Source organism: Ylistrum balloti, unplaced genomic scaffold, assembly GCF_031769215.1.
Source record: "Ylistrum balloti isolate Yb309-2 unplaced genomic scaffold, AGI_CSIRO_Ybal_v1 Utg370006, whole genome shotgun sequence".
NCBI classification, from domain to species: Eukaryota; Metazoa; Mollusca; class Bivalvia; order Pectinida; family Pectinidae; genus Ylistrum; species Ylistrum balloti.
In genome coordinates, this window is record NW_026782081.1 from 1,740,760 (window position 1) to 1,764,598 (window position 23,839).

The 23,839-nt window shown below is 35.0% G+C and overlaps 1 protein-coding gene across 1 annotated transcript in view; it reads left to right on the forward strand.

The window, feature by feature from the left end:
* Window positions 1-23,251, forward strand: part of LOC132548257 (zinc finger E-box-binding homeobox 2-like) — a 64,522-nt gene extending 41,271 nt beyond the window's left edge. Inside the window, exons 2-6 of the mRNA XM_060212104.1 lie at window positions 14,347-14,538; window positions 14,813-15,130; window positions 16,332-18,775; window positions 22,402-22,591; window positions 22,983-23,251. Coding sequence (XP_060068087.1) covers window positions 14,347-14,538; window positions 14,813-15,130; window positions 16,332-18,775; window positions 22,402-22,591; window positions 22,983-23,251 — 3,413 coding nt within the window. The remainder of the gene's footprint in view (window positions 1-14,346; window positions 14,539-14,812; window positions 15,131-16,331; window positions 18,776-22,401; window positions 22,592-22,982) is intronic.
* Window positions 23,252-23,839: the final 588 nt, after the last annotated feature.

A 23,839-nucleotide genomic window follows, 5' to 3' on the forward strand; every position in this document is an offset into this window, starting at 1 on the left:
ATATGTTTGTACTTTTACATATTCAAGATTATCATTTGTGTGAATAATGTAGGTATAAGTTCAACTCAACATAAACAGTCTTATAAGCATTAAACAGTGTTTTCATCATTAACATAAACAGTCTTGAGAATATGATTTATCAATCCCATAAATATGGGTGTGATATCTTGAGTTTCAAATCCTTGTAATTTCGTTTCTAAAATGCTGATTACATCATTTTCATTGAATTACTGAAATCATCAATTTGTTTAGCAGATATTCAAATAAAAATGTATTGTGAAAATCTTGAAATTTGAGAAGCTGTAGCAGTGTTTGAAATGCAGAAAATTATCCCAAATTATAAATCCTATGAAAGATTTTGAAATTCCTTTATGTAATTATTCTCTACATGTAGTAAATTGTGTTATCACCCATTTCTGTATCATAATTGTGATATTTCTAGACTGAGGACAATGTGTTGGTGATTAGTTCTATAAAGTCAACATACTTGTCAGATTTATATTAAATCTATAGTAGGAAGGGACTTGTTGCAGAAATTAGGGTAGATTTCAATGTTCAGATTAACAAGGACAGGCCTATTCCAGCTCTTTTACTTAACAATTAACATGCATCTCTTATTAGTAAAAGGGAAATGCCTGCAGCCCCTAAATTACAGGAGGAGGATGGGATCGGACCAGGTGTCATGAGACACCAGGAAGGGATCTATTCCCCAGCCTCTCATGTGTAAGAAGTGCCTGTGTAATCTCCAGGAAAGTAACTGTAATAGGGTGATTATCTCCTCATGATATCCTGCTGTGTCTACTGAGTCCTGACTAGGAGGGAGTTGGCAGAGAAAGGGATGTGTACATAACAGTAGGGGTAGATCCATGTAGGAGTTGATGTTATCCCTAACATGTCATACTGGACAAGGTAAATAGTACAAAGGTTTAAGGAAATGTCAAATTAGCTGGTGTTGGGGGCACTGATCAGGAACTGTTGGCTGTTCTGTCACCATGAAGAGATTATTTTTAAAATCAAATTGTCAATCTAAATTGGAAGGATCTTATGTCTGTACCATCTGTATGTATCTGCTGATGAGCTGAACAGAAAAGTATGCAGCTCTCAGAACACCCCTGAATATGAGATTAAGGATTTGAAGGACAACATTTAGAAGGTTAGCCCTTCTAGGATTTGATAGTAAGGCTTTAATCAGTTAAAATTTGTATGTGTAAGGGAAAAAATTAAAAAAAATAAACTAATACCACCTCCCACGCCACTACCAGTACCTTTAGAGGTCAGAGATAAAAGTGTAAACAAGTATATAAACAATTATGTAATGTGTTTTGTGTAGGTACAACCTACCTCCCAGTTTCACTCTGAACACAAAGGACCAGGCTGTCCCATGCTCCAGCTATGGGGGAGTGGGGCCGTCTAGTGGTAACAGGAAATCACCCATCATTAAGATAAAGTTGTCAGCTTCTGTAGCAGGCAAAAAGACATGGCCTTCCAGCAAGTATGGAGTGGACCATCTGATGAAGATCTTAAGCCACATTTTTACCAAGTTTTGTCATTGAGGCTATAGATAATGCCCATGGAAAATTATAACATGTGATACAGAAATACACTTAAAATACGTGATTTTAACATTTATGAGTTAATGCTATATTACTGTAAACTAGGAAATTTTTGCCCTTTTCATCCATGAACAGAAACTGCAAATTTTCAATGGGAGGAAATTATTTTTTACGCATTATAACCGTTTTCTTTCATCCGCAGAAGATAAAATGAAGATGAAACAAATTTGTTTATAATGGTATGCAGTAGACATCCCGGTAGCTGAAAATTAACAACCTTTCAGTGAAAAATTGATAAGCAGAACTTTGGCCTCAGAAGACTGATTTTTTTTTTTACAATATACTTAAGCAAATCTATAGTTTGCTTTTGTTACCATAGTAATGAATTCAGTTTTTATAAGGAGATTACATAGATACATGTATCTTAAAATTTCTTGCCAGTTTGAGAAATCAGTCTATTCAGATGGAAAATGAATTCTTGTGTTAAGTTCATGTTTTACTTCACGCTACATGTAATGGGTTTGCTTTATGGGTGAAAAGCTGTAATTATATTCTTTAATGACATGAGGACTTGGGAACTATCAGATTTGTAACAAAGGATCAGCCAGTTAGTCTAGGTTGTGACACAGAAGGAACATTTCACAGTCTCCCCCTACAGAACAAATCATCTCTAGCTACTGTAGGATACAAATTCACACATTAAGTAACATTGAAGTGAACAAGAAATCTTATCATCATTGGTATTCTGTGCATAGGAATATTATATTAGATCACTTTAAGATGTTAAAGTGAAATTTACAAAGAAATTTGGATTTATTTTGATTTGTAGTAAAACTTAGAATTTATGTTGTCACCTTGGAGAGATTTAAAGTGTATGCAGATTTTCTGTTGAACAAATTTTTATAAATTTTTTCGTTTTTTTTTTTTTTTTTTTTTGTTTTTGTTTTTTCATATTTTTTTTTAAATTATGGTTGATTTACATTATGTTGTAAATAAAGAATTGTGAGGACTGGCTGAGATAAATTATTATAAATTGGTTCCTGTCATTTTGCATTATCTTCTATAAAATTACATGAAATGAGATGAACATGTACATTGAAATGTAGAGTTAAAACGATACATAGATTTGAATATCTTCCAATATGAGTGATACTACTAGTCTGTTAGTGAACTCTGGTATTAGGTTACCATAATGTGACGTCATTGTGAAGTTTCCTTTGAGACACCGGCTATACTTACATAGCTTTACAGACTCGTGAGTGGTTTGAGACAATTTAGAGGATAATGCAGTGACCAATAAAAGATTCATAAAACCAAAATCTATTTTAAAAAATTTAGTATCACTTCTTCAGAAAATATTTGGACTGTAACTGATAGTAAAAGAGAAATGTGGAAATATCACTTGCCATCCAACGAGAAACAGTACTTTCACATTAAATACTTCAGTAATTGCCATCCAACGAGAAACAGTACTTTCACATTAAATACTTCAATTATTGTCAACAGAATGGTCTCATCCTTTCTGCAGCAATTGAGTAACAAAATGGTGATAAAATGGTATGACAGATTAGGAATAGATTTCAGGAAATGTTTTTGCTTTTAGTTAATTGGTATATGACGATGTTGTATATCGACAACGAGAGTGTTTTCATGTTTATATACAATACTTCTTAACTCAGCTTGCATTTTCTAGTTTTAGAAAATTGAATTGAAACAAAATCGTTCTAGCTTACAATACAGTACATACTAAAAAGCATCATGTGTACAGTAAAAATCAATGACATGCATAGTCTGGTATGTTAGAACAGTTTTAAGCACAAATACCCAGGTAAATGATTCGGCAAGTTTCCCAGGTTTCAACTTGTCCAGTTTTACTGTATTGGGGTATCAATAGTATGGTGAAAGATGAAATAGGCTTTGCTACTAGGTAGGTGGCTTTCCTTGTCAAATAATAAAGCCTCCCTCCCCTGTTTTTTTTATTTCGATAGATATTGGTTATCAGGTAGAGAATTTAACTTAGTTTTGCTTCTCCAGACAAAAAAAAAGTTCAGTGGCCTGCCTGTAATAGGTCTGATCTCAGCTAGGTTGTACCAATACATGTAGAGTGTATGCCAGCTTCTCAAATGTCACAAAGATAAATGTCTATGTACAATCAATAATGTATGTGTTAGCTAGGAGTAAAAGTTATCTGTTGTGGTGATGGAGCTGGCTCACAGACTGTGGAGTGTAATGGTGACTTGTTACACATAACTAATATCAGGTGAACATTTTCAGGTTTAATTTATTGTCCAAAAATCCATGTTCATTTCAGTGTTAAACAATATCTATGTTTATTTTGAGCAAAATTTATACTGTTTAACAAAATTTACATTTTGTCAATTTGTTTTTTTTTTTTTTTTGATAATTCATGGAGCAATATTAGGCATGTTCTTGTATTAACAACTACGCATGTATAAGTTGTTGACTTTACTGCTGTTAACAAACATGGACCGTCAGGTTTACATTAAAAGAAAACAAAATAAAGTCCTACTTAAGTATTGTCAATATTCATCCAACAATGTCTTAATTTGAAGTGCTTTTTCATTAAATTTCACAGCTGTTTTCATACTGTTTAGAAGACAGATAATGTTTGTCAGGAATGTAGATTGTTAATATCTAAATGATATAATTGACTTTTGGTATGGTGTAAGGTCATCGTATTGGGTGTGTATATGGTGGAAGGTCACATTGTTGGATGTGTGTAAGGTCACATTTGCTTGTTATATATATGGTGTAAGATCACATTTGCCGGTTATATATATGGTGTAAGGCCACATTTTCTGGGTATGTATATGGTGTAAGGTCACTGTATTGGGTGTGTATATTGTGTAAAGTCACATTTGCTGGGTATATATGGTGTAAGGTCACATCTGCTGGGGTATGTTGTAAGATCACAAATCTTGGATGTATATGGTAGAAGGACATAGCTCTCATATTGTAAGGACATCATATGCCCAGGTATGGTAAGTTGGGTTCTGGGTAGTGCTGATGGTACAGATGGGCTGAACTGTTGTGGTTGTACATAGCTACTCACTCATCCTCCATTACTGTACCAGTCTGATGGAAAAGTCAGCAAACAAAATCAATAAGCCTGAATTCATCTATCAGGATATGACAGCCTGGTGGGGTCCTGTGATTGGTGGATTGCTCCCCTAGGTAGGCCCCACAGGAAAAGGTGACTGTTTGGTCTCACAAGCAGGTAGCTCCACCTTGATACAAAGGTTGATGTGATGCTGGCGTTTTATTTGAGGTTCAACATAGGGTATTGTTTGCTATGAAGTCGTTCATAATAAATATTCTCTAAAATTAAAAGTACTTTTATTGTTTGTGTTTTTTTTTATTTTAAGAAATATATCTTCAATATATAGATATTCCTTAATTGATTATTTCAAAAACTGACTTTTTAACACTGCTGGTAAATACATGTGATATCATTTAGTTTTATTTTGTCATAAACATATTATCCATATTTGGTGACATTATATATTTCATTAATGTAAATCAGTGTGAACACATTTACTAATGCCTATATTTCCCTAGTTATGTTGGAATGTTTAACTAATTAGTGATAACCAGAACATCACAACCAAATGTTCCTCATAACCCTACTGAACAGGATGTTACAGTCAGGTATTAAAATCTTAGGATCAATAGATGAATTACCCCTGTGGGGTGCCTCTTTGAAATGCTAAGAGCTTTGGATAGCACAGCTGTTGGTTACAGCTACTAGACTTTGTTGGGTGCTTGGTTTGTGATTGGTGAAATTGATTATGTTGATGGGCTGGCCTAAGGAAGGTGAAGCCAGCCCTAATCTGCCAGTTAGGGGTAGATCTTACCTGGGCCCTCCCAATACAAATAAGAGTTTATTTTAAATACCTGTGATGATCAAGGTGTAACCTCAATATTAGCATTGACTTGGTAACAGTAACTAGCTTGATAGGGATACATGGCTGTGTTTACCTCTGATGAGGAATCTGTAAAGTGACCTTATATATATATATATTATCAAGATGCTGAAGGAATTCTGCATTTTCCCTTTTGGTAAGTTTACATTTGTATATATATAATTACAAGTAATGTAGGTGTGTTGTTTATCAATTCTATTTGTTTTATCATGTTATTGTTTTTGTTTTTTTTTTTTTTATATTTTCTTTAATTTTGGTAACCTCTGTGTGGTTTTTTTTTTTAGACAGAGGTAAATCAGAAGTTTAAATATGATTTTTAAGGATTTTCGGGGAGGGGGATGTAATTTCATGTTCTTAAATCAGTCGAATATTTGAAACTTCTTACAGTTCTTTGAATCAATACTGTACACAGTTTAAGTTAATAAGGAATTTGCTATCTCCTCTAAGGAAATTTTATGACAGGAATGGACGAAGTGATGGGATGATTTTGTTTCTTCATTTATATTGTTTTGTGAAAATAGCATCAAAATATGTCCAAAACCATTATACTGTTTGCTATAAATTAAAAGAAAATTATGTTGCCTGTGTAAGTTCAGCAGCAAATCTGTTCTTAAAGTTTGTTGATCGGGCGTGTTTGTAATTACCTGTGTGGACAGGTGAGAAAGGACACAATGGTAGCCAGGTGGGCTACTGTTGTCCCCCCATCCTTTACAGTTAAACACACACCCTTTTAAGTGTATGTAAATGACCAAGAACTTCTTAGGATCAGCTTTGCATCTCCTTGATCACTGTCTAGTCATACAAAATAGGTAGCATCTTCACAATGGTTTTACTGTTAGCCACGCGCGGGTACAGCTTTTTAGGACAGAGAAATTAATTTAAAAACATCTTGAAGTTTGTGAACATTGGCACCAGGTAACATCTAATTACAGGTACACAACACCTTTTAGCCATTTACAACAATATTCAGTTTATGTAAATGAGGTTTTATAATGCACAGAATAGATACATTGTTATCTTGTTAACATCGTTGAAAATACTTTGAGAAACATATAAAGAAATATGTTAATCATTTTTAGACAGTACCTGTTCGAACAGATGGTATATTTTTCAGCACTGATAACCAAGTTTTTGTAAGTCTAACACACCTGAGTATGTATTTGTACATAACTGTATTATCAATGTTGCACAGTACACTTTAACATCTCAATGATATAAGTTTTACAGTTATGCAGTATATAACAGTTAAAATGCTAAAACATGATGGATGAAAGTGATATAGAAATACAAGTAATAGAAATTGATTGGAATGGGATAATATGAATCATAAACCAATGGTTGGATATCTTAATAGAATTAAATTTTTAACCTCCTTGATGGAGGGTATATATATTAATCACAGGTGTGTAGATTTTCTAGGTAAAGCTTGAGATGGCATATATGAGATACATGTATGATTTGTTGAGACACACCTTCAGGTATCCATTAGATGGATCAGCTTGGAACATCTGTTCGGCTTTGTGACTGAAAGAGATGTCTAACTCAACACAATATAATGGAGAAATTCAAAACCATTTTAACAATTTACCTGGTTGTGATGATTCTTTTTTTTTTGCCCCCCTTTTTTTTTTGTTGGTCCCTCTTTTCCTTGAGTGCTGTGAGCACTTTTAAAATATTCAAAAAATTGTGATAAGCTTCCTTATTTGGTTAAGTTTGTAATGACATGGCCTTGTTTGGTACATCCTCGTTTTAAGAAGCTGTATGAAGTTAAAATTACATCTTGTGATATAGATTTTTTTTTTTACAATATACTTAAGCAAATCTATAGTTTGCTTTTGTTACCATAGTAATGAATTCAGTTTTTATAAGGAGATTACATAGATACATGTATCTTAAAAAATTCTTGCCAGTTTGAGAAATCAGTCTATTCAGATGGAAAATGAATTCTTGTGTTAAGTTCATGTTTTACTTCACGCTACATGTAATGGGTTTGCTTTATGGGTGAAAAGCTGTAATTATATTCTTTAATGACATGAGGACTTGGGAACTATATTTGTAACAAAGGATCAGCCAGTTAGTCTAGGTTGTGACACAGAAGGAACATTTCACAGTCTCCCCCTACAGAACAAATCATCTCTAGCTACTGTAGGATACAAATTCACACATTAAGTAACATTGAAGTGAACAAGAAATCTTATCATCATTGGTATTCTGTGCATAGGAATATTATATTAGATCACTTTAAGATGTTAGAGTGAAATTTACAAAGAAATTTGGATTTATTTTGATTTGTAGTAAAACTTAGAATTTATGTTGTCACCTTGGAGAGATTTAAAGTGTATGCAGATTTTCTGTTGAACAAATTTTTATAAATTTTTTCGTTTTTTTTTTTTTTTTTCTTTGTTTTTTCATATTTTTTTTAAATTATGGTTGATTTACATTATGTTGTAAATAAAGAATTGTGAGGACTGGCTGAGATAAATTATTATAAATTGGTTCCTGTCATTTTGCATTATCTTCTATAAAATTACATGAAATGAGATGAACATGTACATTGAAATGTAGAGTTAAAACGATACATAGATTTGAATATCTTCCAATATGAGTGATACTACTAGTCTGTTAGTGAACTCTGGTATTAGGTTACCATAATGTGACGTCATTGTGAAGTTTCCTTTGAGACACCGGCTATACTTACATAGCTTTACAGACTCGTGAGTGGTTTGAGACAATTTAGAGGATAATGCAGTGACCAATAAAAGATTCATAAAACCAAAATCTATTTTAAAAAATTTAGTATCACTTCTTCAGAAAATATTTGGACTGTAACTGATAGTAAAAGAGAAATGTGGAAATATCACTTGCCATCCAATGAGAAACAGTACTTTCACATTAAATACTTCAGTAATTGCCATCCAACGAGAAACAGTACTTTCACATTAAATACTTCAATTATTGTCAACAGAATGGTCTCATCCTTTCTGCAGCAATTGAGTAACAAAATGGTGATAAAATGGTATGACAGATTAGGAATAGATTTCAGGAAATGTTTTTGCTTTTAGTTAATTGGTATATGACGATGTTGTATATCGACAACGAGAGTGTTTTCATGTTTATATACAATACTTCTTAACTCAGCTTGCATTTTCTAGTTTTAGAAAATTGAATTGAAACAAAATCGTTCTAGCTTACAATACAGTACATACTAAAAAGCATCATGTGTACAGTAAAAATCAATGACATGCATAGTCTGGTATGTTAGAACAGTTTTAAACACAAATACCCAGGTAAATGATTCGGCAAGTTTCCCAGGTTTCAACTTGTCCAGTTTTACTGTATTGGGGTATCAGTAGTATGGTGAAAGATGAAATAGGCTTTGCTACTAGGTAGGTGGCTTTCCTTGTCAAATAATAAAGCCTCCCTCCCCTGGTTTTTTATTTCAATAGATATTGGTTATCAGGTAGAGAATTTAACTTAGTTTCGCTTCTCCAGACAAAAAAAAAGTTCAGTGGCCTGCCTGTAATAGGTCTGATCTCAGCTAGGTTGTACCAATACATGTAGAGTGTATGCCAGCTTCTCAAATGTCACAAAGATAAATGTCTATGTACAATCAATAATGTATGTGTTAGCTAGGAGTAAAAGTTATCTGTTGTGGTGATGGAGCTGGCTCACAGACTGTGGAGTGTAATGGTGACTTGTTACACATAACTAATATCAGGTGAACATTTTCAGGTTTAATTTATTGTCCAAAAATCCATGTTCATTTCAGTGTTAAACAATATCTATGTTTATTTTTAGCAAAATTTATACTGTTTAACAAAATTTACATTTTGTCAATTTGTTTTTTTTTTTTTTTGATAATTCATGGAGCAATATTAGGCATGTTCTTGTATTAACAACTACGCATGTATAAGTTGTTGACTTTACTGCTGTTAACAAACATGGACTGTCAGGTTTACATTAAAAGAAAACAAAATAAAGTCCTACTTAAGTATTGTCAATATTCATCCAACAATGTCTTAATTTGAAGTGCTTTTTCATTAAATTTCACAGCTGTTTTCATACTGTTTAGAAGACAGATAATGTTTGTCAGGAATGTAGATTGTTAATATCTAAATGATATTATAAATGACTTTTGGTATGGTGTAAGGTCATCGTATTGGGTGTGTATATGGTGGAAGGTCACATTGTTGGATGTGTGTAAGGTCACATTTGCTTGTTATATATATGGTGTAAGATCACATTTGCCGGTTATATATATGGTGTAAGGCCACATTTTCTGGGTATGTATATGGTGTAAGGTCACTGTATTGGGTGTGTATATTGTGTAAAGTCACATTTGCTGTGTATATATGGTGTAAGGTCACATCTGCTGGGGTATGTTGTAAGATCACAAATCTTGGATGTATATGGTAGAAGGACATAGCTCTCATATTGTAAGGACATCATATGCCCAGGTATGGTAAGTTGGGTTCTGGGTAGTGCTGATGGTACAGATGGGCTGAACTGTTGTGGTTGTACATAGCTACTCACTCATCCTCCATTACTGTACCAGTCTGATGGAAAAGTCAGCAAACAAAATCAATAAGCCTGAATTCATCTATCAGGATATGACAGCCTGGTGGGGTCCTGTGATTGGTGGATTGCTCCCCTAGGTAGGCCCCACAGGAAAAGGTGACTGTTTGGTCTCACAAGCAGGTAGCTCCACCTTGATACAAAGGTTGATGTGATGCTGGCGTTTTATTTGAGGTTCAACATAGGGTATTGTTTGCTATGAAGTCGTTCATAATAAATATTCTCTAAAATTAAAAGTACTTTTATTGTTTGTTTTTTTTATTTTAAGAAATATATCTTCAATATATAGATATTCTTTAATTGATTATTCCAAAAACTGACTTTTTAACACTGCTGGTAAATACATGTGATATCATTTAGTTTTATTTTGTCATAAACATATTATCCATATTTGGTGACATTATATATTTCATTAATGTAAATTAGCTAGACAGTGTGAACACATTTACTAATGCCTATATTTCCCTAGTTATGTTGGAATGTTTAACTAATTAGTGATAACCAGAACATCACAACCAAATGTTCCTCATAACCCTACTGAACAGGATGTTACAGTCAGGTATTAAAATCTTAGGATCAATAGATGAATTACCCCTGTGGGGTGCCTCTTTGAAATGCTAAGAGCTTTGGATAGCACAGCTGTTGGTTACAGCTACTAGACTTTGTTGGGTGCTTGGTTTGTGATTGGTGAAATTGATTATGTTGATGGGCTGGCCTAAGGAAGGTGAAGCCAGCCCTAATCTGCCAGTTAGGGGTAGATCTTACCTGGGCCCTCCCAATACAAATAAGAGTTTATTTTAAATACCTGTGATGATCAAGGTGTAACCTCAATATTAGCATTGACTTGGTAACAGTAACTAGCTTGATAGGGATACATGGCTGTGTTTACCTCTGATGAGGAATCTGTAAAGTGACCTTATATATATATATATTATCAAGATGCTGAAGGAATTCTGCATTTTCCCTTTTGGTAAGTTTACATTTGTATATATATAATTACAAGTAATGTAGGTGTGTTGTTTATCAATTCTATTTTTTTTATCATGTTATTGTTTTTGTTTTTTCTTTATATTTTCTTTAATTTTGGTAACCTCTGTGTGGTTTTTTTTTTAGACAGAGGTAAATCAGAAGTTTAAATATGATTTTTAAGGATTTTCGGGGAGGGGGATGTAATTTCATGTTCTTAAATCAGTCGAATATTTGAAACTTCTTACAGTTCTTTGAATCAATACTGTACACAGTTTAAGTTAATAAGGAATTTGCTATCTCCTCTAAGGAAATTTTATGACAGGAATGGACGAAGTGATGGGATGATTTTGTTTCTTCATTTATATTGTTTTGTGAAAATAGCATCAAAATATGTCCAAAACCATTATACTGTTTGCTATAAATTAAAAGAAAATTATGTTGCCTGTGTAAGTTCAGCAGCAAATCTGTTCTTAAAGTTTGTTGATCGGGCGTGTTTGTAATTACCTGTGTGGACAGGTGAGAAAGGACACAATGGTAGCCAGGTGGGCTACTGTTGTCCCCCCATCCTTTACAGTTAAACACACACCCTTTTAAGTGTATGTAAATGACCAAGAACTTCTTAGGATCAGCTTTGCATCTCCTCGATCACTGTCTAGTCATACAAAATAGGTAGCATCTTCACAATGGTTTTACTGTTAGCCACGCGCGGGTACAGCTTTTTAGGATAGAGAAATTAATTTAAAAACATCTTGAAGTTTGTGAACATTGGCACCAGGTAACATCTAATTACAGGTACACAACACCTTTTAGCCATTTACAACAATATTCAGTTATGTAAATGAGGTTTTATAATGCACAGAATAGATACATTGTTATCTTGTTAACATCGTTGAAAATACTTTGAGAAACATATAAAGAAATATGTTAATCATTTTTAGACAGTACCTGTTCGAACAGATGGTATATTTTTCAGCACTGATAACCAAGTTTTTGTAAGTCTAACACACCTGAGTATGTATTTGTACATAACTGTATTATCAATGTTGCACAGTACACTTTAACATCTCAATGATATAAGTTTTACAGTTATGCAGTATATAACAGTTAAAATGCTAAAACATGATGGATGAAAGTGATATAGAAATACAAGTAATAGAAATTGATTGGAATGGGATAATATGAATCATAAACCAATGGTTGGATATCTTAATAGAATTAAATTTTTAACCTCCTTGATGGAGGGTATATATATTAATCACAGGTGTGTAGATTTTCTAGGTAATTATACAGGTACAGCTTGAGATGGCATATATGAGATACATGTATGATTTGTTGAGACACACCTTCAGGTATCCATTAGATGGATCAGCTTGGAACATCTGTTCGGCTTTGTGACTGAAAGAGATGTCTAACTCAACACAATATAATGGAGAAATTCAAAACCATTTTAACAATTTACCTGGTTGTGATGATTCTTTTTTTTTTGCCCTTTTTTTTTTTTTTTGTTGGTCCCTCTTTTCCTTGAGTGCTGTGAGCACTTTTAAAATATTCAAAAAATTGTGATAAGTAAATTTTTCACATACTTCCTTATTTGGTTAAGTTTGTAATGACATGGCCTTGTTTGGTGATCCTCGTTTAGGTAAGAAGCTGTATGAAGTTAAAATTACAGGATTATTCAAGTCGCTTACTGATTTTTTTTCTTACCATGCATTATATGTTTATTAACAAAGAACTAAAAGATTGAACAATTACAGAACTTGATGTTCAAACTTTGTTTTTTTTTAAATTTCTAAACAAGCCTTCTGCTTATATTCATCACTTTTGTCAGCTGGGATGTCTAAGTAACAGACAAGTACATTCCAACTAAGTCACCTGACCATTCAATACCCTTTACATCATTTTACCATTAAATAATGCAGATTGTAAGTGTTTAGAATATAGCAGTCAACTATCACAGGTTGTCAGTGTAAAGGATTTGACCATCAATAATTACAGGTTGGCAGTGTAAAGGATTTGACCATCAATAATTACAGGTTGTCAGTGTAAAGGATTTGACCATCATCAAGTACAGGTTGTCATTGTAAAGGATTTTACCACCAATAGTATAGGTTGTCAGTGTAAAGGATTTTACCACCAATAGTACGGGTTGACAGTCACCTAGTTCAGTAGTATGTGTAAATAACTTTGCAGTCATCTAGTATAGATTGTCAAATTTGGCAGTAAATGGACACACTCAAATCCCTATTGTTTTGGCCTGTACTGATTGCCATGGCAATGATTCATGATAACTCTATCAGATAGGTAGGGAAAATAATGGCTTCATGAGTAATGTAATGAGAGATATTTTCTGCTATTTTTATGACTGCATTATTCATATTAAACTCAAATGATAACATATCCTTAAATGTTTAGACCACTTTCTACTCACAAAACCAATTTAATTATCTGGCGATAAAAAACCAACGCTTATTACCATGGAACTCAGGTGGAAATACAAGAGGGGCTAAATATGGCAAGTTCACAGAAAATGACATGAAAAGAATGAAAATCGGCTCACATAATTTGCTCAAATGAGTAGCCATTAAATGCCAGATTGTACGGGCAAATTGATGTTTTGTGTGCGGAATGTAACAATATTAGTGATACTACCTTTGGCATTTATGACGGCGTACGTGCATATGTTAATAGCGTAAAGGGTACTCAGTTGACATCCCCTCATGAATATCTAAGGGGGTATTTAGTAGTACCAGTGACAGGGGAATGATATTATCAATGGATACCTCACGTGACTGCTTATTAACAGTATCAATTGTTACCTCATGACTAGGATGATTTATCCCAGCACGAACCTTTAAACCATCACCTGATCACTGGACATAATGCCAATACAACCTGGTTTCATTTCAAATTAGTTAATCAATTAAGAACAGCATTATTATGTATTTTTCATTAAACTTCTCCATTGCACTAATTGTTCATTCGCTTTGACCTGAATAAAATATTAAATATTCAGAAGAAAATTTGTTTGAGTGTAACAGTTGACATGTGATTTGATTGCCCTACTAGGTTTTGCATTTCAGCAACTAAATAAAACAGTAAGAATTTAAGGATCTTTAGGTTCAATATCCACTAAGTACAGTAAACAAAAGATCACCTTCCTTTTTCTAGCTTTTAAATCAATACTTTGTTGGTACTTTATTTTCTTAATAAAAAGTACAATTGGAAAATTTCATTTGAAAAAATGAAACCTCAAGGGGAATGAAATTGAAGATGAATGTCTAATAGAATTTTTTTTGTGTTTGCAGTCGAGAATGATGATGTTGACACAAGCATAAATAAGAAAAAGAGGGAAGTCGAGACAGAAACAGAAGTCGAGAAACAAGAAAATAGTATCAATGACAGCAATGGCCATGACAACAGTGCAATCAGTGACCATGATGATGACAAATCTACCACCAACCTTAGCAACCATGACATGGAGACAGATGTGGAAAAGGGTAAGTATTTATCTGACCAGTAATGGTAGGATATAACATGGTGTAATGTAGAATGCACTGAATTAATAAACTGACAAAATTTGAAGTTTATCTTATTGTTTAAGAACAACCATCAAGAAAATCTGTCGTTATCAGTCGGCTGTGAAAATGAAAGTTAACAACTAACATGAATTTGAGTAACAGATGAAAGTTATGAACAATGTTTCACTTAATTATATGATTGTCTTGTTAAGATTTTTTTCCATTAATTTAAATAATTAATTTCACCTTCCAGACAAGCTGAAAGACATGGTTATACATGATCTACCAGATAAGGTTATGATTCCTGAACCAATTACTGCAGTGAAAGAGAATGTTGAAGAGGTTGTGGAGAAGCCAGTTGTTCATCCTGAACCTGTGAAGGTTGCAGATCTGCCCTGCAAGCCCCCAGTATGTGTTGCCTTGTCCACAGGATGTGTTACAGAGGAGGAAAAGATCCAGGAATACTTGAATCGTAGTGACACTGCTGTCATTTACCCAGAACCGGTGTCTGATCGTGAAGGCGAAGAGGAGGAAGATGATGATAACAGCAGCAAGAACGAACCAGATACTGGTAAGTTACGGTCTCCAAGCAATCCTGACTCATATACTGGTTGTTGTTTCCCAAATGTTAAAGTGGACTACAGGTTTGGTCCTACACTGGTACTACCAGAGGGGGCTACAGGTTTGGTCCTACACTGGTACTACCAGAGAGGGCTATAGGTTTGGTCCTACACTGGTACTACCAGAGAGGGCTATAGGTTTGGTCCTACACTGGTACTACCAGAGAGGGCTATAGGTTTGGTCCCTCTCATTGGTTCTACCAGAGAGGACTATAGGTTTGGTCCTACACTGGTACTACCAGAGGGGGCTATAGGTTTTGTCCCTCTCATTGGTTCTACCAGAGAGGACTATAGGTTTGGTCCTACACTGGTACTACCAGAGAAGGCTATAGGTTTGGTCCCTCTCATTGGTTCTACCAGAGAGGACTATAGGTTTGGTCCCTCTCATTGGTTCTACCAGAGAGGACTATAGGTTTGGTCCCTCTCATTGGTTCTACCAGAGAGGACTATAGGTTTGGTCCCTCTCATTGGTTCTACCAGAGAAGGCTATAGGTTTGGTCCCTCTCATTGATTCTACCAGAGAAGGCTATAGGTTTGGTCCCTCTCATTGATTCTACCAGAGAGGACTATAGGTTTGGTCCCTCTCATTGGTTCTACCAGAGAGGACTATAGGTTTGGTCCCTCTCATTTGTTCTACCAGAGGGGGCTAAAAGTTTGAGGCTATAGGTTTTGGCCTTTGTGTCTCTTTTTTTCAAATATGCTGTGTCATAAAACTTTCAAATTTTGTATGATTTTGAATATATCTAGGAATGGCATACTGAAATGATATTTCATGCCCAACTTTTTTAACCTTTATTTTGCTATTCTTCATATAGTCTTGGGCTTGTGTTACATGCAATTACCAGATTTTGTACTCAAGTTCATTTCCAGAACTTGATCTCTTTTGAATCTTTTTATATGCATGTACTTATTGGTCTTCAGTCCTTAACCACACAAAAATGATTGATTTTGATGCAATAGAGGAGGCTGAGGAGAAGGGGGATTGGATTTAAGCCATTGGGCCTGTTTTGAATTAGTTTTCTGTCAAAATCCATGTTACCAAATTACTTTGAAAAAAAGTCTTTTGTTGGACTGTTCAAAAGAAAAAGTGGAGAGTAAAATTCGAACGAATGTAAAATGTATTCATGTAATGTATTGCTTCTCCTTTCACAGATTCCTTGATGCTTCCTGGTGAGGAGGTAATTTTAAAGTGCATCCACTGTGAACAGAGCTTCATCCGTGCCACACTGCTTCGTGACCATATGAAGATGCTCCACCCAGACAAGCCTATCAAATACTTGTGTCCCAAGTGTGATGAAACATTCCTTCTGAAGTCTCAACTAGATAAGCATCTAGCCCTCCACTCACCAACATCCCAGTCCTGTAAGATCTGCAACAAGACTTTCGCCAATGTATACCGCCTCCAGCGTCACATGATCAGCCATGATGAAAGCACAGATCTACGCAAGTTTAAATGTCCTGAATGTGGAAAGGCTTTCAAGTTTAAACATCACCTTAAGGAGCATGTCCGTATCCACAGTGGTGAGAAACCATTCCAGTGTCCAAACTGCGGTAAACGATTCAGCCATTCAGGATCTTACAGCAGTCACATGACTTCCAAAAAGTGCTGGGTAATGAACCAGAACAAGCCAAGATCGCTGGACCAGAACAGTAATACTGAGTCTCCAAGCGTGTCCTATTCCCCTATCCGTACTCCAGTCACAGCCATTGGTATGGAAACCATGATCCAGAGTCTTACTGCTGGCAAGTTCTCTCCAGCGTTTCTGCACTTCGACCCGACAAAGGGTGGCCTTCCATACTACACTCCTCCCAGTGGATACCTCCCAATGGCATACACAGTAAGGCATGGAAACCCAATTAAGCCTATCATGACCCCGTTGATCCATCATCAGAAACCATTGGAGTGTCAACCTTCCTCAGTTCCCAGCACCAGTCCCTCAGCACCGATGCCATTGTCTCAGATCTCTCCAGATGTCAACTCTAACACTCAACTCATCAGCAAGCAGGCCAGTCTGCAGGTGGACGGAAGCATTCCTATCCCAGCCTCTGTAGCTGCCACTATTGCTGCCACCATTGCGGCATCTGTTGCAGAAACTCCCACTACTCCTACTGCCATTGCCACCCAGGATGCTGCTGCTGCTGCTTCAGAAAAACCGTTGTCACCTCCACCATGCAACATCAAGACTGAGAAATTGACAGACTCTGAAGTGGAAAGTAGTGAGAAGCCTGAAGAGATGCCAGATGCTTCAATGATAAAGCAGGAGCACCAGAATGGCGAAGGCACTCCATGTCGATTCTGTGGAGACAGCTTCAACAGTCCTGTGGACCAGCATCAGCATGAACGGTACCTCTGTAAGCTAAATAAGGATATCATCCATCGTATACCTAGTGGAGAGAGCGCCAGAAACTCACCTTGCAGCACCATGTCAGAGAGTGGTAGTCATCGGGATACACCCAATGGAAGTATCAGTGCAGAGGCCGAGACTGACAATGAGGAGATTGAAGAGATATACAAGACAGAGAAAAACTCACCAATGGAAAGCAAGAAATTTCGTATGAGATCTCTTATTAGTGATGATCAGCTGAAGGTGCTTAAGTCTCACTACCAGGTCAACCCTCGCCCCAGGAAGTATGAACTCATCCGCATCGGAAATGAGATAGGACTCCCAAAGCGTGTTGTACAAGTTTGGTTCCAGAACCAGCGAGCCCGGGATCGCAGAAGAGGCATGAATGTTCCATATTTCCCATCCATGGCCAGGTTTAAGCGACAAGAGAGTCCCTCAGTCCAGTGGAAGGAGACTGCACCCAAAACATCCACTCCAAACTACATTGCAGTAGTACCAACACCCTATGCTCATGGAGTCAAGGTCAATGGCAAAGTCACACCTCCAAAACGAACACCAACGAGTGAGGAGCAGCCACTGGATCTAAGTGTGAAGATGAGTAAGCCACCAGATGCTCATTCCGGTAGTCGATCATCCAGTGCCACACCACCTAGTAGCCGCTCAGGGGAGACAACCAACCGTCCAGGGGACCAAGTTTTAAATCTGAGTACTCGAGCAGACGATGCCAGCAAGACAAGTGTGGAAGGAAGTCTTCAGAACTCTGCCATCTACAAGTATATGCAGCAGGAGGGTTTGTTTGCTGCACACAGACATCTCCTTACAAACGCCATACTGACATCGTCTCCTAGTCTAATTCGTCCACTTTCTACACCTACCATTCCAAAGAGAGAGAACTCTGTCACACCAACTCCATCCATCTCATCGCTAAGCGACATTGCCAGAAGCCACTGTGAACGTGCCCGATCAACACCCAGTGACAAATTTGACATTTCATCTGATGGACACAACCGTGACTTGGAAAATGGCCGAGATGTGGATCACAGACTTGTAATAGATGAGCAATCAGACATGTCTGATGACGACAGTAGCCACAGTTATGAGTGCAGCACTGCAATGGCCGATGCAACGTGTAACCTTTCGACCTTGGCTGAAGTCAGCCTCGCAGATCACCACAACATCACCATGACTGCTGAAGGCGAGATCAAGGTCAAAAGGTTACGCAAGAAGTCGTGGCGACAGGTACACAGCTATGTCTGTATCAGTGTTTTTCTTGCCTTTTTACCCCGTAGTTAGTTACAATGGGCTGTGTTGTGTGGAAATTCAATATTACTTTTATCAATGAATCATGCAAAACACAAACCAGGTCTTCAGACAGTTTTGTTCAATCAATCAGGCACATGGCAAGGTCTTGATAAAGTATTTCTTTTTAAAATATAACTGAATATAATTCTGGACATTCATACAAGTTAAATAGAAAAAGGTTTAAATCATACTTATTAGATGTTGACATCTGCCTCTGTCTGAATATCTGTGGTAGGGGTTGGGCGGGTAACACTGTCCTTTTCTTTTCCCAAATTTTTGAAATTCTTCTTCGGGGAAGATATTGGCTTTTGATTGATTTTGAGTAGACTATTATTTTGATGAACAGATGAATATCATTTGAGAATTATACTGTGTAAGCAGCATCTATCTTTACTTCTTATTTTCCTCTGATATCTTGAAACTCTCAAAATAATTTATCTTATCTATAATGTAATTTTCTTTGCCATTATCAAACAACACACAACTCTCTTGTGCAAGTTGGCATATATTAATACTTTATGATTTCTTTTTCTTTCAATTTTTCATCCTTTTTTGTCTTTCTTTTCCAGAACACATTTCTCTACATTTCATTTTCATCACTATTTCATTCTGTTTGACACCTCTCCTGTTGGTTTCATCAAATTTCTTATCAGTTTTTGATAATTTTTATTTTTGCCTAACGTCTATTGAACCTGCTGCTTTGCAATAGAATGATTTTAATGGTGTTTTATCCTGAACCCTCTTCACCTTTTGCATTACCCCTCACGTTTTCCACACGACATTAGCGGAGAAAATCAGACCATTTTACAGTGGGTTGGGGGTGGGATGTGTTAGAAATATACTAACAAACTTAAAAATCATTCAAAATTTCTTAATTGTTATCTAATCTTTATGTATTTTTTTAACTACTTTTTTAGGGCATAATAAAGAATAGGTTAGAATTGACATTCAAAATTTGTAAACAAGAATTGTGAAAGAAAATACTAAATTTGACATTCAAAATTTGTAAACAAGAATTGTGGAAGAAAATTCTGGGAAATTGTTCTAAATTTGAATGATTTTGTAATTAAACTGGTCTGATAGTCTCACTGCATGCAAAAATTACCTAAAAGTTTCACTAAAGAATTTACTGATTTCATTAATAATTATCATTTAGAAAATAATATCATTTGTATGTATAATTTTAATCTACACATATAGAACTTCATCTTTGTATTCATATAATAACAAGTATATATCACGATTTATTCAAGTAGAGTTATCCCCCCTTGGATATTTATGAGTGAAATGCGGTTTTTTTTCTTCAATCAATGATGTTATCCTTGTATATCAGTGTTTCTGTGCAAATTTACCATTGATAAGAATGTTTTACAATAAAGTATTGCACATTATGGTATTTTGCATGATAAAAATGATTCAAAGCAAACCTCCTTCACCAGAAATGACATCAGGTATTTTGTTTACTGATTGTCAATATTGCTTTTCTAAAAATTGAAACACATTTCAATATATATATATATGTTTATATAATGTCATTATTTTGATCTTTCTTTTTTTCCCGTTGGAAAAAAGTCTAACTGAAAAAATGTTAATATGAACAAAGTGTAAATTGAGTAAACTGTAAATTAATATTGAGTGTTGGAGATTTGCATTGGTTGCTATGAAGTCTTATTTTGTGTGAATACCATTGTTCACCTAACACACACCCAGCCTATGATTTAGTTCTAATTCTTAAACAATATATTTATATGAGAGACTACCAAGTATCACCAGACTCCAAAACCTCACATGATAAAGACACTTAGAAATTCTCTCTTTCAATACATTTTCCTCACTTTTTCTTCATCTATTCTATATGAGATTTTTACATTCACCAAAGTCTAATTCAAGTTTATTTGAAAAACAAGATTTTAAGTTAGACAGCTTATAAGATAGTACAAAAGAAACACAACATACCTTTTAATTGAAATATGGAATTGCTGAAGTAAAACTGTGTCATAGAAAGCTGTTTTATCTTGCTAGGACTTGTCAGTAAAGGACAGAAAGCTGTTTTGTCCTGCTAGGACTTGTCAGTAAAGGATAGTTTGATTTGATACTTGTTCAATCTTATCTCATACACATTCTACTTAAGTTTAGTAAAAAGTAAATTATCAAAAAATGATTCTCTTACCTGAAACCACTAAAGCATCTGTTGTGGGTCACGTATAAATTCATTAACACAAACCATAAGAAACACCTTGATATAAGAATAGGTCTGATTTGCTTTAGATTCTGGTGGATTTATTTCACAGAAATTTCGAAAGTAGACTAACAATTGTTTGTCATGGTTGATCGTTGTAGTCACAGTGATATGTCTCAGTTTATATATAGAACACAGCACGTATAGTATATTGCGACAATTTCTGTGACGCATAGTCATTTTCACTGTGGTTACCTTCCCTTTGTTATCATTCACTGAAATAAGACTGTTACTCAGGATAGATAGAAAGTGATTTCAAATAACTTGAATTGCATTGATTTTAGTTTGATGTTTATTTTGTATGGAGCATTGAATGTTTTTGTTGATTTGTTTTGTTGTGAAGTTAAGCATTTTTTGTTGGGTTTGAAACTGTTTTGAATTAACATACTTCGTTTGAATCTAATACATTATTTTTAAAGGCATATAGACTAGAAGATACAGGACAGAGATCTTTATGTTAAGTGCAGTTTTAGTATTATTCTGATTTTGTGAATATAAAACTTTAAAACTTAATGATCATGGTAAGAAAGGTATAGATTTGATTTTTGGTGATTTGTCTTAAAGGAAGCAGTCCAATGAATTTACAATATCTACTTTAAGCACCAATTATTTTGATAAAGAAAAATGAGTTTGTTGAGATAGAAAATGTACACCATATTTAGCTGTTGGGCTTGGTACCAATATAGAAAGTACAGTCATATCTTAATAATTTGTGTTAATGATACCAATACAGTCTTCATCATTAGATATTTTTTTATCCAAAGATGTTTAATTTATTTTTATGAGGGGATAGTGTGTCTTCGTCATTTGAGTTGAAAGTAGTTCAATTAATGAAAAGTACCATATTTATCTAACAGTAGGATCATGCCTGGTAAAAATGAATTTTGAAATCATTTTTACATCATTGTCCTGTAACAAGCACATTCCTGATTCATAGTAAAACAATATGTCTGACCTTGACATATTGGGGGATAATTAAGGTCATACTTTGTATGTGCTCTTTTTTCATGGAGAGGTAAAAAAAAAAAAAAAATTTCAACACACCCTTCAAACATCACTTATTTCTTCATCACACACATTATCAGAACAAATGTGCAGTTATTGTAATACACAGATTCCAACTGTCGGTTTTTTCCGCTATAATCAGAGAAGTACAGTGTACAAGAACAGATTTATTTAGATGGAGATTACAAAATATACAAAAACTTCAACACAATGAACTGATGGTATCTTCATATGAATAATGACTTCATAAATAACCTTTCATTTATTTTTGATATTTTAGTTTTGTTTTGTCAAAGTGCTTCCCACTAACCTGCTGTGTTGTTTTGTACAGATGGAGGCAGAAGAAGCTCAGTTAGAGCTTGATGAATCCTTATTGGACGAAGATCACCCTTTCCGCAAAAAACGTAGATCTTGGAAAAATCATCGCATGGATTCAGAGGAGGGACTTTATGCTTGTGATCAATGCAAGAAGATGTTCAGCAAGCAGAGTTCTCTTGCCCGCCACAAGTATGAACATTCAGGTAGGCATTCTACTCAGCTAATGAGGGAGGAACATGAAGCTTGGTCTATAAAAGCAAAAGGCTTATGCTCTTTTTTAAAGAAAATTCGAAGAAGAGCTGGGTATTAGTTTAGGCAGCATGGTAATATATTTTGCTATTTAAACAAAAGAAATAGTGATTTTTGAAATTTTTTTTACCTTTTACAGTACTTGAAGAGGCTTGACTTAACATGTTACAATTATGTTAAATTTGATTCAGCTATTGATGTTCTTTCAACATGAATATGAAGTTAACATCATCGTTCAGCTGCTTTGTCCTTCTAGGTCAGTCAGAGCAAATTGTTTTGGATATGCATAATTTAAAAACTGTCTGATAGTTAAAAATTATGATTTGATAAAATTCCTTTCAACAGGAGCACGACCATTTTCCTGTGAGCTTTGTGGAAAAGCCTTCAAGCACAAGCATCACCTGACCGAGCACCGACGCCTACACAGTGGGGAGAAACCTTTCCAGTGTAAAAAGTGTGGCAAGCGTTTCAGCCACTCTGGGTCATACAGCCAGCATATGAACCATCGTTACAAATACTGCAAGCCAATGAGAGGCGAGGAAGGCCATGATGACCACGAAAGCCATGATGGACATGAAATGATGGACCTTCATGATGGATCCTCATCACCATAGAGAAACCAGTTGTGCATACTGTTACAAAATGTCTCCTGGAGGTTGACCAATCAACTGTCATCTTGCACAAAGGGAGTTTTCTGTCTCTGCAAACACAATATGTGATGGATGCTGATTGGTTCATATCTATATTTATTGACCAATCAATGCGACACTAACAATAGATATACCTGAGTGTAATATCACTGTAAATGAATGCTGAATTATTGACCAATCTCAAGTCCTCTTTTTTCAAGAGTGCAGCTGCTGTCTCATTCATTGATAATATGAATATTCATTAAAACTTGATTCCAGTATTTTTGTGTGCTTCATAAGTGGAAACAAATTGATACTTAAATGGATAATATCCCAAATCATTCCTGTCATATAAAAAGTGTTGTCATATGTTCTGTTTGGTGTTGATTACTTAATATGTCATAGGTCACAATGCTTCATTCTCACATGTCAGCCATTTTGAAATTTGTATGACAGGTATTTGATTTAGGATAGAAAATATTGTCAAAGCTATTCAACTCACATCTAGTGCTGTATTTACTATCTGTTGTCAAGGTAACGAGTATATGATAATGCTTTCTCTGTAAATATCTC